General features: G+C 54.7%; 1 protein-coding gene across 1 annotated transcript; it reads left to right on the forward strand.

The window, feature by feature from the left end:
- Positions 1–4,249: 4,249 nt before the first annotated feature.
- On the forward strand, positions 4,250–13,382 carry SLC16A6 (solute carrier family 16 member 6). Its single transcript, XM_053960678.1, has 6 exons — positions 4,250–4,366; positions 6,692–6,933; positions 7,542–7,685; positions 8,379–8,507; positions 9,390–10,211; positions 10,762–13,382. The coding sequence occupies exons 2-6, from the start codon at positions 6,699–6,701 to the stop codon at positions 11,007–11,009; spliced, it is 1,578 nt and encodes a 525-aa protein (XP_053816653.1). The 5' UTR covers positions 4,250–4,366; positions 6,692–6,698; the 3' UTR covers positions 11,010–13,382.
- Positions 13,383–14,122: the final 740 nt, after the last annotated feature.

The raw sequence follows: 14,122 nt of genomic DNA on the forward strand, positions 1-14,122 counted from the left end.
CACCCAGAGCCGACCGACCAACTTTTAGCTCTTTTTTGCAAAAATCAGAGTGACTCAGGAGAGATTGCCCAGGCTGCCTGTGGCAGGAACACTGCAGCACCTCGCCCTGTGCCAAGCAGGAAATATTGCACAGGTGGCTCACAGCTGGGTGAGCACCTGGGAGGAATCACTCCAAGGCCTTGGGATGAGCGGCGTTGGCAGCGTGCTCCTCAGCTGGACAGGGCACACCTGGCGTCACAGCACGCACCTTGGACCAGGGGAGCCCTGAACAAATAAATAACCTGCCTGCTGCACGCCAGGCACGGCGGCTCACAGGAGCCTGGAGAAGTCCAAACCAGATAAACCAGTTTAGAAAAGCCCCAAAGCCTCTCCAAGCAGGACACCCCCGGGCTGGCCCCGGCGTACAGGAGGGGAGATGCCTCTCTGGGATGTCACCGCTGGCAGTGCCACCACAGAGGGGTCACCCACACTGTGCTGGCAGTATCTGTCATGTATTTATTACACATTAACCAGAAAGTTTACAAATCTTGGGGCCAGCATGATCATTTTCACATTTTTCACATTCTTTCACATTTTCACGCCTGCCTGGAGAGCAAAGCAGTGGCTGGAGCCCAGAAAAACCTGCCGCCCTTTGAAGCACACCCAGCTGTGCTGAGCTACCCCCCTGCCAGCTCCTGGGGCTCACAACCCGCCCGGGGGGTCCCAGCTCTGATCTCCAGCCCAAACCTACCCAGCAGCCCTGCTGAATGTCCCAGCAGGATCCCCATCCCAGCCACGAGGAGCAGGGAGAAAAGGACACAGCAAAGGATGAGAAATTCAAACTGGACTGGGTACCTGCTGTTATCCAGGACCACTCCAGGAGCTCCCAGTGTCACCCCGTGTGCCAGATGGGGTCAGGGAAACTGAGGCAGGCAAGCAGAAGTGATGGCTCAGCTGTGCTGACCCCACAGCTGCTGAGTGACATGGGATGGGGACATATCCCCATGGTGAGGCTCTTGGTGCTGACCCCACTGGAGGATGTCCAGCCACAGCCTGGAGGGGATGGATGGCAGGGCAGACACGCTTTTAGGGGGCAGAAAAAGAAATCTATGGTTTTTTTTGTAATTTAAGATTCCAGATATTTTGATTTGAACAGAGAATGGCAGCAGGTACCTGGTGAGGGGTCTGAAGGGCAGAGGGGCAGGAGCTCTGTGTCTGCCCCCTCGGGCCTCCCCAGTGCTGACATGTTTACCAGCAAAGCTCCATTCCCAGCACAACCGTCCTGACAATGCTCTGAACACAGTCAGGACTTCATTCCAGGAAAAAGGTTTTCTACTGGCATAGTTTATACTGGTTCTCCTCACAGAACAAGCAGCACCGACAAAAACATACTTCAGCAGATTTACCAGGATTTCTGCCAGCTCCTGGGACAGGAGAATGTTTTTCACCCATCTCACTGCTGGGTCTTTCAGAGAAAACATTTCACATGCCGAGCAGGGCTGGGCAAACCCCAGCAGAATAAATGAACTGGAAGTCCCTGAGCCGTCCAGGGGCCCGCGCTCCCCTGCTCTTCCCAGCCCGCCCTGTTTTCCAGCTCCTGGCTGATTTATGCCCACAGACAGGAGGCTTGCTCTGCTTCCCTGAGGATTACAGAGCCCTCAGACACAGCCCTGCTCCCGGGCTGCTGGAGCTCCTGGGATGATGGAGAGGCACGTCCCGGTGCCAGCGCTGCCAGGCACGGGATGGATCCACAATGGATGTGCCAGGGAAAAGGATCCCAGCGAGGCACAGCCAAGCCAAGCAGCAGGGAAATTCCCCCAAAGTGGGCAAACAGCATGGGGGAAAAAGGGTTTTACAGTGGGGCTGGGAAGCTCTGGGCTGGAGAGGCTGCAGCCACCACCCCTGTCCCCCCACAGGGCCCCTGCAGCCCCCTTGGCTCCCCAGAGCCTTATTGCTCTTGGAAAGCCCAAAGGAAAGGAATGGGAAGGTGAGGCAGAGACAGATGCAAAGTACTGACAAGAAATACCGAGGAGCAAATCGCTTTGGGTTTTTCATGCCAAAGATATTTGCATTCTTATTTCTGCCCTGGAGGCACAAACCTCTTTTGTTGTCCCACAACCACTTGCACTGTCGCTACGAGGAAGAATTTCAGCACGGGGAGGGTGACCCATTCCCAAGGAAAAGCTCGTATAACGGGATATTGGCTCTGCAGGGCCAGATAAGGGGCGGTCACCCTTTATCTGTACCCCTAAAAAGCAGGGCATGGGTAAAGGACACCCACCTCAAAGGCTCCCTCAGGGGAAGGGGTTTTCCTGTGGGACAGGGAGATAGGAGGCTCTCAAGGACACACAGGGTGCAGTCCCACGGCTGAGTACCCAGATTTCTGATGGATTTCTGATGGATTTCAGAAGGATTTCAGCTTGTTCAGGAGGGGACTGTGAGGAGTGGAGCTGCTGAAACCTCCCTGAGAGCACCCGCACTTGTTGGAGGCAGCAGCTTTTGGGCCAGCATTGCCAAGAGAAACCAGCAGCAGCTTTCCCAAAGTTCCTGAGCAAAAGCAACAATTTGCCTCATTTTGGGCAATCTGGAGAATTTTGTCCCAACTACTTGCTGCCCTTGGCTGTGTTGTCCCACCAGCAATCCCATTGTGACAAAGGAAGGGAAAAGCAGCAGAAGGGACTCTGGCCAAACCAAACACAGCAGCCCTTGCAGTGCAGGGACATTTTAACCTGGCTGCTTTTTCCAGGGGTACGAACCAGGATCAGCAGGCTCCACATTAACCCAGCACACTGTGGTGGGCTCCTGGGCAGGTCCCAGGAGGGCAGGTGAGGAGAGGTGAGGTCACCCACCCACTCTGACCCCTCTGCTGTTCCCTGCACGCAGAAGTCAGTGGCCCACAGGGCACAAGGAATGGTGCAAGACTCCAAATCCTCCTGGCAGCATCCATCTGTGCCCAGCACACGGAGAGCAGGAGCAGGATGCAGCAGCAGCATCGAGCTGAGGCTGCCAGAGCTCCAAGAGAGTTTGCACAATGCTCCCAAGGACAGTGTGGGATTTTTGGGGTGTCTGTGCAGGGCCAGGGGTTGGACTCAATGTTCCCTGTGGGTCCCTCCCAGCTCAGGATGTTCTGTGATTTTAGGATGACTGAACAGCTGTTCCCTCCCTCCCCATCCCTCTAAGTGGCGAGCTGGTCTCTCCTGCTTTGCTTGACTCACAAATCCCTACTTTTTAAGCTTCCTACATAAAGGACGTGTTTTCCCTTAAAAATCCAACTAAGGAGTTGGTTTTCCCTAGAAATGCAACCAATGGAAATGTTTTCCCCTTATAATTCAACCAAGGGACATGTTTTTCCCTAAAAATGCAACAAAAGAGCATGTTTTTCCCTAAAAGTTGAGCTAAAGGAGATGATTTCCCCCAAAAAAATACAGGCAAGGGAGATGTTTCCCCCAAAAATACAACTAAGAGAGACAATTCCCCCTAAAAATTTAACTGACGGAGATGTTTTTCCTTAGGAATGCAACTAAAGGAAATGTATTCCATAAAGATACAACTAAGAGACGGGTTTTCCCTAAAAAAAAAAAAAAAAATAGCAACAAAGCAACAAAGGGAGATGTTTTCCTCTAAAAATACAACCACTAGAGATGATTCCCCCTAAAAATTCAAGCAAGGAAAATGTTTGCCCTAAAAATGCAACCAAGGAGGATGTTTACCCCTAAAATTGCAACAAAACGAGATTTTCCCTAAAGGAAAGGAGGCTTTCCCTAAAGATACAACTAAAGGAAGCATCTCCTAAAAATACAACCAAGAGCGACGTTTTTTTCCCCTAGAAATGCAACTAAAGGAGAGGTTTTGTCCCTAAAAAACACAAGTAAGGGGCATATTTCCCCTAACACCGCATCGTGCGCAGCACCCAAAGCTCGCAGGGGACAAGCACCGGCGGGGGGGCTCCGCCATGTGCTCCCCGCATCCCACCCGCACCCCGGGGATGCTCCGCACCCCGCATCGCGGCGATGCCCCGGACCCCGCTCCGGGCACCTGCCGGAGCGCCCCGTGCGGGGTTTGTGCGGCCCGGGGGCTGCGGGACCCCGGGGGCTGCGGGACCCCGCGGGGCCGCCCCGCTGCACCGCCCCTCCCGCACACGCGGTGCCGCCGCTGGGCGAGCCGGGCCCGGCGCCGCGCACATGGGCGCTGCGGAGCCGCCGGCGGAGACCGGCTGCAGCCGGTATAAAAGGGCTGCGAGCGAGCACCGAGCAGCAGCAGCCGCCGCCGCGGGCAGCGGGAGCAGCAGCGGCCGGAGGCCGGCGGGCAGCGGGGCCGCCTCCTCGCCGAGGGTCGCCCGCTCGCCCTCCCGGGCCATGGGCAGCCCCTGACCCCGCCGCAGCACCGGGTGAGTGGGGCTCCCGCCCGGGGATTCCGGGGGAGCTGGGTGGGGGAGGGCTTTGTTTCCCTTTTTAAATTTTTTTCCCCCCTCTTTTGGGGCGCTTTTTAACGTTATTTTTTAATTTTTCCAGCGTTTTCCTTCCCCACCTCCCCTCGCCCGCATCCCTGTATTTTTAGCCCGCGGCCCCGGCGATGCAGGAATCAGGGCTGAAATGTTGGGAAAGTGATGCAGGGAAGGGGGGGCCACGCCGGGCCCCTGCGCTCCGGCTTCTTCATTTTCAATTTTTATCCCCGGCCATCATTATTTCTTTTAATCTTTAAATGTGCAAAACGTACGCCCAGGTTTGCGGATTCGCTGCGTTGTTTTTCCTTCCCTTATTATCTTATTTTTCTGTTCCCTAAGCGTGCTTCCTCCCGATCTGCTTTCCCCCCCGCCTTATTCCCCGTGCAGTGACACAGGAATTCGTGGCAGCCCCGTCCCCTCTCTCGGGGGGTCTCCAGGCACTTCCCACAAAGTTCGGGCGGCCGCCGGGGGTCCCGCCCGTGCCCCTCGCCCTGCCCGGCTGCAGCAGAGCCCGGCGCGGGCGGCACCGCAGGGATGCAGGAGCCCACGCCTCGCTCCATCCCTGGCGGAGAGGATCCCCCGGGAGCCGCGCACCCGCCATGCGGCACGGCAGGAGGGGCTGCGGGGCGTGGGGACCCCCCCCCCCTGCCCCGCTCGGGGACCCCTCGCGTGGGCTCGCAGCCCGGCCGGGCTCCCGCGGGGCCGGTGCCGCGCACTCGCCTGCTCCGCCGTGCGAAGTTCCCCGGTGGGCTGCGGCCGGGGCCGCCCGGGCTCGGAACGCGGTGCCGAGGAGCCGAGTCTAAAATGGAGGAGGGAAATGCCTGGTGGCTGCCGGGGACGGCGGCGCGGGGGGAGCGCACGCCCGAGCCGCAGGTCCGGGCGGGACGGGGCGGCACACGGGGCGCTGCCCGCGGCCACCGCTCGGTGCCCTGCCGGGGTGGCTGCGGGGAGCCAGCGCCGGGCTTGACCCCGCGCTGTGTCCCACGGCGGTGACTCCGGCACTGGCACCCCCCACGCGGGTGTGGCGGTGACCCCAGGAGTGTCCCCGTCCCCCCCCCCAGCGCACGTGCGGCGGTGACCCCGGCACTGTCCCCCCTGCACAGGTGTGGTGGTGACCCCAGCACTGTCCCCTCTGCACAGGTGTGGCAGTGACCCCGGCACTGTCCCCCTGCACAGGTGTGGCAGTGACCCCAGCACAGCAGACCCCCCTGCAGTTGTGGTGGTGACCCCGGCACTGTCCCCCCACGGAGATGTGGCAGTGACCCCGGCACTGTCCCCCCTGCACAGGTGTGGCAGTGACCCCGGCACTGTCCCCCCACGGAGATGTGGCAGTGACCCCGGCACTGTCCCCCCTGCAGTTGTGGCAGTGAGCCCAGGAACGACTCCCCCAGTGCAGGTGATCCTGTCGCTGTCCCCCTGCACAGCTGTGCTGCTGCAGTGGCCTCGGCTCAGTGCTCCCCCCATGCAGGTGTGGCAGTGACCCTGGCACTTGTCCCCCTGCACAGACTGTGCTGCTGACCCTGCACAGTGGGACCCCCATGCAGGTGTGGCAGCGAGCCCAGGACTGTGACATTGTGCCCCTTGTGCGGCTGTGGTGGTGACCCCAGCACAGTGTCCTCCTCTTGCCTGTGACACTGCTGCTGTGCAGTCGTGGCAGTGCTGGGGTTCCATGGGGAGCTCCATGTGGCACCAAAGCCACCCCTGCACACCCACAGCCCCCGGGTGACGCGGGGCAGGGCTGAGGACACCCTGTGTCTTATGGGGTGATCCCGTCCAGCTGCCCTGCCCCGGGGGGTGGCAGTGGTGCCAAAGGGCTGCAGGGGAGCTGGTAGGAAGCAGGGGTGTCCCACCCCTCGTTTTGAGGTGTGGGCAGCCCTGAGCTGCCGTTTTGGGGACGACGGGTGCCCCGGGGGCTCCTGCGGCTCCGCCAGCCCAGCCGCGCTGGGTTCCGCGGTGGATCTTTCACGAACTGCATCCATCCGCCCCCATGCACCGACAGACAGATGACAGCTCCCAGCTCCCGGGCTTGGCTGCTGGGAACAGCTCGCCCGGGTGCTGAGCTGTGAGTTTCTGGTGCTGGGCTCACAGGGCAGCAGCAGGAAGGAGCCCACAGAGGGACAGAGGCACAAACATCAGCCCAAGTCCCACACTTGGCAGCGCAGGATCCAGCTCATGGTGCCTTAAGGGTGCTAGAGCTCCCAGGCTGTGCCTCTTCCAGCAAAATTCAGCTCCAACTGATGCCTGGTTGCCTCTCCCCTCTTTTTCCAGATCCAAAATGACGGTCAAAGCTGTAAGGATGCCGTGCACCTCTGCAAACGTTTATACTAAAGTGCCTGACGGAGGATGGGGCTGGACAGTCGCTTTTGCGTTCTTTGTTGTGGAAGCCCTGACATACGGCATCATAAAATCATTTGGAGTCTTCTTCAACGACCTGATGGAAAGCTTTGACGAAACCAACAGCAGGATATCCTGGATAATATCCATATGTGTGTTTGTACAGACCTTCACAGGTAAGAGGAGCAGGCGCTCAGTGCAGGTGCAAGGGGCAGTCGTGCTGCTGACGCAGCATGCAAGGACCTGGCACCTGTGACTTTTGTGCCTCTAATGGCTCCATTATAAATGAAATCACAGCCATAAAGCTCAGAGGCTGCTCCTCAAATGCCAAGAAATGTCTGTCTCAGCCTGGCAGTCCCTTTGAGCCCCAGCTCTTGTCCTTGGGTGGTGCAGGGACAGGGTTCGTGTCACTGAGCCTGACCCAGTTGTTCAGGTCTCACCAGCAAGGGGCAAAACCCAGAGTTTTCAAACCAAACTCTGCAGTGAAAAAGATTAGAAATAACTTGAGCCTTGCTGAAATCCAGTGGTGTCCAGGCATGTGGCTGGAGATTTGTCCCAGGCTGCCACGTGCTTGTCTTTAAGTCTGTTCTGGTGATTTTGTCTCACGTCCTAAATGCTGTGAGCTGTGCGGTGCTCCGAGGGTGGCTCCGGGGTGATGCTGTGCTGTGCAGGGAGGTGGCACCTCACGGGGACCCGGGCAGGAGACCGAGAAGAGCCCCTGCAGGAGATGGTGGCTGTGAAGTTGCTGAGGTGGGTGCTGACCACAGCTCTCTCCCTTCTCCAGCTCCTCTGTCGACGGTCCTCAGCAACCGCTTCGGCCACCGCCTGGTGGTGATGGCCGGGGGGCTGCTGGTCAGCACGGGCATGGTCATCGCCTCCTTCGCCCGCAGCGTGGTGGACATGTACGTCACCATCGGCATCGTCTCCGGTGAGTCGCCCTCCTGTCCCCTACCTGCCGCTCGCTGCTCCCTCCCGCAAGCCACGGGGCTTTGGCTCCCCGCACACGGGGCGTGCTTGGTGCTGCTGCCCCTCCTGAGCTGATCCCGCAGCGAGGATGGGCCCCAGGCTTGGCTTTCTGCCCTGTGCCACCCCGGGCACCGCCCTGGACTCGGCCCTGAGCTCGCGCAGCAGCACCGGTCGCTTCTGATGAACTGGGATGGCTGGGGAGATCTCAAATCCTCTAATGCTCCCTCTGTCTCTGGTTTCTTCTCCTGGTACTTTTCTCCCTCTCCAGCCTGGCCTGGGTGTCCTGTTCATGTCCACGGCCAGGAGCTTGCCTTGCTTAGGGGAACAGTTGCTAAAATACTTTAAGCAGATGAGGTCCTCAAAGTGGACCCCGCTGGCTGTTTGGGGAGCAGAAGGCATTATCTAGCAGGTTTGGGAGGCTGGGTCTCTTGGTTTGGGTTTTTACTCTCCTTTTCTCTTTTTTTTCTTTTCCCCCTTCCAATTTACAAAAAAATAACATTCTGGTTTCCCCAATGATTTTCTTCCAGGGTGACTTGCTGAGTTGGCCGAAATGATACTGTAATGACCACCGGGAAAGCCGACTTAACGTGTTCTTGCATCGGTGTTTCCCCCTCCTTTACTTGTTGTTATGGCAATTTTTGGCATTTATTCACAGGCCTTGGATACTGCCTCTCCTTCCTCCCGACTGTCACCATTTTATCACAGTATTTTGACAAAAGGCGCTCGCTGGTCACAGCGGTGGCATCTACAGGGGAATGTTTCGCTGTCTTCTCCTTCGCACCAGGTACGGTGCCCACGTGCTGCGAGTGCCAAAGGCACAATCCTCTCCCCAGGCAAGCAGCCAGAGGCCAAGTCGGTGCCCACAAGTGGTTGCTCACGTGCCCGTGGCACCCAGCAGGCAGAGTGACAAGCAGTGCCAGGGACGGGTGTGACACTGCCCGAGCCCCCCCGGTGCCATGTGCCAGCGCAGGACATGCCTGGCTGATACGCAGCCCGCTGGGCTCCCTATATAGATTTGTCAGGCTAAAAATAAGCCCGAGAAACTTCAGCTATTTAAAACACACAGTGCACAGAACTGCTCCTAAAGGTTACTGGGCTTGCGCTCAGCACGGGCTGCCAAAGTGCTCCAGCCTTTTGGGGACCTGTCCCCAGGCGTCACGGCCCTGCCACCTCTGCCCTTGGGGGTTTATGTGCTCTGCTGCGCTCGTGTGCTCTGGGCTAATCCCCGCTGCAAAGCTGCTTTGGGTGCAAAGGGAGGCTGGTAATTAAGCAGTGACGTGCACCTTTGAGCCGAGCTAAGAGACTTCCTCTGCTAGCTGGTTTCAGGGTGAGGGCAGCTGAGAAAGGGAACTCAAGCACTGAGTTTGCCCTCCTTCATTGAAAACAACACCCCCTTTGTCCCCAGACTTGCTGAGACCTCAAAAGAGGCTACCTAAAGGGTGACACCTGCTAGCCAGGTGGGAAACACAGCTTTTAGCTTCTGTCTGCTGCAGCAGAGGGGGGGAATGTGGGTGCCAGACCCCTGGCTAGAGGGATCCCTGCTCAGCCTTTTCGAGAGGCTCCTGGAACCCTCCCTTGGCGAATGTCCAGTCCCTTCCCTGGCTGTAAATTCAATTCCTTGGTGTAACTACAGGCTTTCCAAGTTACACTTCTCCTCTTCCCTCAGCAATCACGGCCCTGAAGGAGCAGATTGGCTGGAGGTACAGCATGCTTTCTGTCGGGGTGCTGCAGCTGGGCATCACCGCCTGCGGATCGCTGCTGCGCCCCATCGTCATCAGAGAGCAGGAAGAAGTGAAAGCACAGCCTCCAGAGGAGCCCACAGAGACAAAGTACATGCTTGAAAATGAACAAACATGCACCTCAATAGAGTCCATAGACTCAGGAGTCGATATAACTACCTCACCCAGCAATGTGCCTGGAAAAACCAAAGCAGAGCCGAAAAGTGAAGAACCAAAGCAACACGGACAGAATCCCATTGACAATAACAGCACCCCTCCAGAACCAAAAACCAAACTACTGGACTTCTCTGTGATGAGAGACTATAGCTTTATCTGTTATGCATTCTTTGGCCTGTTTGCAACCCTGGGCTTCTTCGCTCCCTCCCTCTACATCATCCCCCTGAGCCGCAGCCTCGGCATCGGCAAAGACCACTCTGCCTACATCCTGTCAGCCATGGCCATCGCCGAGGTCTTCGGGAGGATTTTTGCAGGCTGGCTTCTCAACAAGAAGCCCATCCGCAAGATCTACATCGAGCTCATCTGCGTCGTCCTGCTGTCGGTAGCGTTGGTTGCCTTCCCTTTTGCCTCTGGATTCTGGGGCTTGATGATATGTAGCGTTTATTTTGGGTTCATGCTCGGCACGGTAGCGGGCACGCATATTCCCCTCCTGGCTGAAGACGACGTGGTCGGCATTGAGAGGATGTCCTCTGCAGCTGGAGTCTACGTCTTCATTCAAAGCTTAGCTGGGTTGGCTGGACCACCCCTTGCAGGTAACACAAACTTTGGTCTTGGTTTTGTTCCAGAGATGTTTGACAGCTGTTGGTGCTGATCTCTGTCTAGAAGGTATTCTGGCAGCGCTAATCGCAGCACTCCCCTAAAAGCCCTGCAACCACTACTGGGAGTCTCCCAGAGCCAGAAGACTGCAATGCAGCTCTGCAGAGTCCCACGGATGAGGCACTGAGGAACCTCAGAGGGAAGGGAAATACTGCAGTGCTACCCTGATCCTGTTAGAAACCCAAACCTGGCATCACTTCAGGCACAAGCAGTGTGCCTGTGCCATGCACTGCAGAAAGGTGAAGTCTGGCAGAACAAACAGATGCCTGATGCACCTCGGGCTCAGCATCCCCGCAGTGCCCAGGGCTTCTGACTCGCCTGGAGCTGTCACTGTGTACCCCAGAACACAATGGGTTTACTTTTTTTAACGTGGCATCCGCCTGTCACTGAGTTTTGGCCGCGGATAAATCGCGGATTAAAGCCCTACAGGAGGGCAGGGCAGGGGGGGAGCAGGCTGTGGCTAACTGCTGTAAATGTTTTTTTCAGGTGTCTTGGTGGATACGACAAAGAACTACAGCTCAGCCTTCTACTCCTGTGCTGCTGGCATGGTCCTGGGGGCCGTGTTTCTGGCCCTGGTGAGGCCGTGCAAGACTGGGCTGTGCCACCACCAGCAGCAGCAGCAGCAGGTGGAGGAGAGCACGGCGGGGCCACCACCAGAACTACCAGATGACTTTATAGACATGGATATTGGAAAAGCAGAAAATTCAGGAAAAGGCTCTGACAGCGTGGTATAAAAAACCCTGTTCCTTCTCCATCTAATGTGCTCAGTGTAAAGCTGGGGGAAATGTCAGCTCTGCTCCACGTTTTAAAACTCCATTCTAAAGGGAATGTGAAATTTTAAATGTGAACAGTTGCTACCAACAAGTTTTTTTCTTTTTTTTTTTAATATTAGGCAGAATTTTTTTAACCAACAATGGAAAGCTCCATAGAAAATACGGATAGTCACATAAGAATAACTTCTATCTAGCATGAAGATGTGATGCACACTTGCTTTCCTGATAACAAGCATAGGTAAAGGTCCAACTGATCCATAAATACTGACAACAGCAGAAGCAGCTCAGCCTCTGACTGTCACCCATCCCCTACCACAAATTCCACACAGACCCGATGATACGAACTGGAGACGAGCATTTCATACACCACCAGTAGCCAACTGAATCTTCTCCTGGAGGGATACAGACTCACCTTTTAGCTTGGAGGAGGAGGAGGCCAGGCTAGATAGCTGACAATTAGAAACCATTGCTAATGATCTTAACTTGAATGTCACATAATGCTGGGAAATCAAAGGCTCCGTGTTTCTTTATGGCCAGTTATTACTGCACATATTTCATGAGATCATTTTTCTTCTCCCAACTGGGATCCTTAGAACTGTTTTCTGTTGATAGTCAGACCTGATGTACTGTTTCTAATTTAACTAGTATTTATTAATTTATTCTGAGATTGTTAAAGGAGGTTAGCTTAAATAACTGGAGAGGAAAAATGATCTTTGCATAACGGAAAGCTGTCTTTACATCAATCTCTTCAATGCCTATCTTGTATTGCTTGTGAAATTGTTGGGAAAATTATTCTTACAGCATAAAGTGTAGCTGTTTTTAATAGGTAAGTCTTAAGTAACCCAGTTATTTAAAAAGGAAAAAAAAAAAAAAACCAAAAACAAACAAAAAAAAAGAACTACAGATCCAGCATCTCTTTCCATGGAAAAAGGCTCAGCTGGTGCCCACGGACCCAGCATGGCTGCTGGAACCAGCCCCACCCCACAGGGACGATTTGGCCCAGGATGTCTTAATGTACCTGAAACCTTGGCTCGCAGGTGCACCAGGAAATCTCTGCTGCCTGTGGCCCCCCCAGGACCTTCCCCTGTCACTCTGCCCCCCACCCCTGCCAGCCACGGGGTGCTGGGGTGCCCGGGCCGAGCTGCACCCCCTTCCCCAGCTCTCCCCTAAAGTCAGCAAGGGGCTTCTTACTTTTTGCTGCTGACTTCAGTGAGAAATGGAGCCTGTGCATAAAGGGAAGGATAAAAGACAACATTTGAGCTGTTCATTCAGTCTTAACGGGAGAGATTCCTGCTCACAGTGACACGAGCTTGCTTACCCCACCTATATGCATCTTCTCGCCTCTAGGCAACTCAGGGGGACAAATCAAACGAGTCTGTTCTGGTTTGGGGGAAAAAGAAACCCCAAGCCACCATTTCTGTGTACTTAAGTGGAAGTGGCATCATCCATTAACTGCTACACTGACCTGTCTATGTTTTACCAGCCATAGAAATGTGGGACAATCTGTAAAAGAAAAAAGAGAAAAAAAAAAAAAAGAAGAAGAACAATCTCTTTTTGGGAAGGTGCTTGATTTGTTTTTTTCTGTCTTAGATGTCCAAAAAAGAAAAAATGTTAAAAAAGAAAAAAAAAAAAAGAAGGAAAAAAAAAAAAAAAAAAAAGAAACAGGCACTCTTGCAACCAAGTGGCTGGAGCAATTCATCCTCACTGCCCGGGACCTGCGGTCTCGTGTCCTTCCTCTGCCTCAGCACTTTATCACGGCCAGCAGAACCTCGCTGTGTTGCACCCAGGACTGGAAGATCCCTTACAGAGAACTCGAGTTGTGTGAATCAGTGATCAGTGAACAAATAGCCACGTTGCATTACGATGTACTTTTAATTTATTGTTAATTTATGATACTTCAAGCGTTTTGGTAAATGTTCTGTAGCCTATCCTTGTAAGGTTGTTGAAGTCTTTGTGATACGAGACCTCACTACAGCACTTTGCTATTACAACTGCTTGGAAGTGGAATTAAGGCCTCCAGGTTTTGCGTGTGTGTGGAAGCTCCCTGTTCTGCAGATTTGCGAGGTTCTACTGTATTTAGTTTGGTTTTTCCCTCTCTCTTTTTTTTTTTTTTTTACCAAGTTTCCAATCCAGATCAAATGCTACGTTTGTCACTGACCTCACAGTCCGTTTCTGTTCCTGTCTGCGTCGTGGCACGAGCAGGGGAGCGAGTGGTGAGAGTGTGTGTGTGAGGGCACAGCACAAGCAGGATTTACTGATTTGTTTGTAACAAAGTGGACTCTGGAAATACTCTTAAACACTGAGATTTGCAATAAACTTTTTCCTTTTTTTTTTTTTCTGGGTTTTTTTTTTTTTCTTTCTTCTCTTTCCCCCCCCCCTTTTCTTCTAACTTTAATAATAAATGCAGTGAAGAAACTCCTCCTCTCCCCCTCCTCCATCCCTGGGGTTGCTGTGGGGAGCTGTCACATGCCACTCCTCCAGCCTGAAGTGGCCCAGCTTTCCCTGCCCGTTGGGCAATCCCAGTTTAGATTAGTGCTGGCCTCAAGGGTGCCCTTGTGAACCCTCACCCCGGGAGCCCTGATTAGAGGGAGCCTTTTCTTCCAGCTGCTGCCTGAACTGGTGGCACTTGCGAGCGTTTCCCTCGTGTCTTCATGGGGCACACAACCACGTAATTATTTTATCATCGCCGAATTGCTGAATACTTTCTCCATGCCAGGCTGAGCAACTCGTGGATCAGAAAAATCTACTTTAAAACCCGCCCCCAAAAAACACTAAATAGCAGATTAGGCGTGCTGAAGAGCAATTCTCTCTCCCTCAAACCTAATTTCTCGATCTGCCCTTCCCTGCTCCCCCTGTCCAGCATCCCCAAACCCTACAAGGAGCAGTGCTGCCACGTCCCAAATACCACGGCACGCATTAGGTTTGCAAATGCTCTGCTTGCTGAGGGAATCATCACCACGCTGATGTGTATTAGGTACAAACTGTTTCCACTCTGCCTGCAGAGGTGAGCCGTGCACGCCAGCAGGGCAGGCTGGAATGCCAACACCAAAGTCCAGGGAAGATAATCTGTCTCC

Source organism: Vidua chalybeata, chromosome 19 (assembly GCF_026979565.1).
Source record: "Vidua chalybeata isolate OUT-0048 chromosome 19, bVidCha1 merged haplotype, whole genome shotgun sequence".
Classification (NCBI taxonomy): domain Eukaryota; kingdom Metazoa; phylum Chordata; class Aves; order Passeriformes; family Viduidae; genus Vidua; species Vidua chalybeata.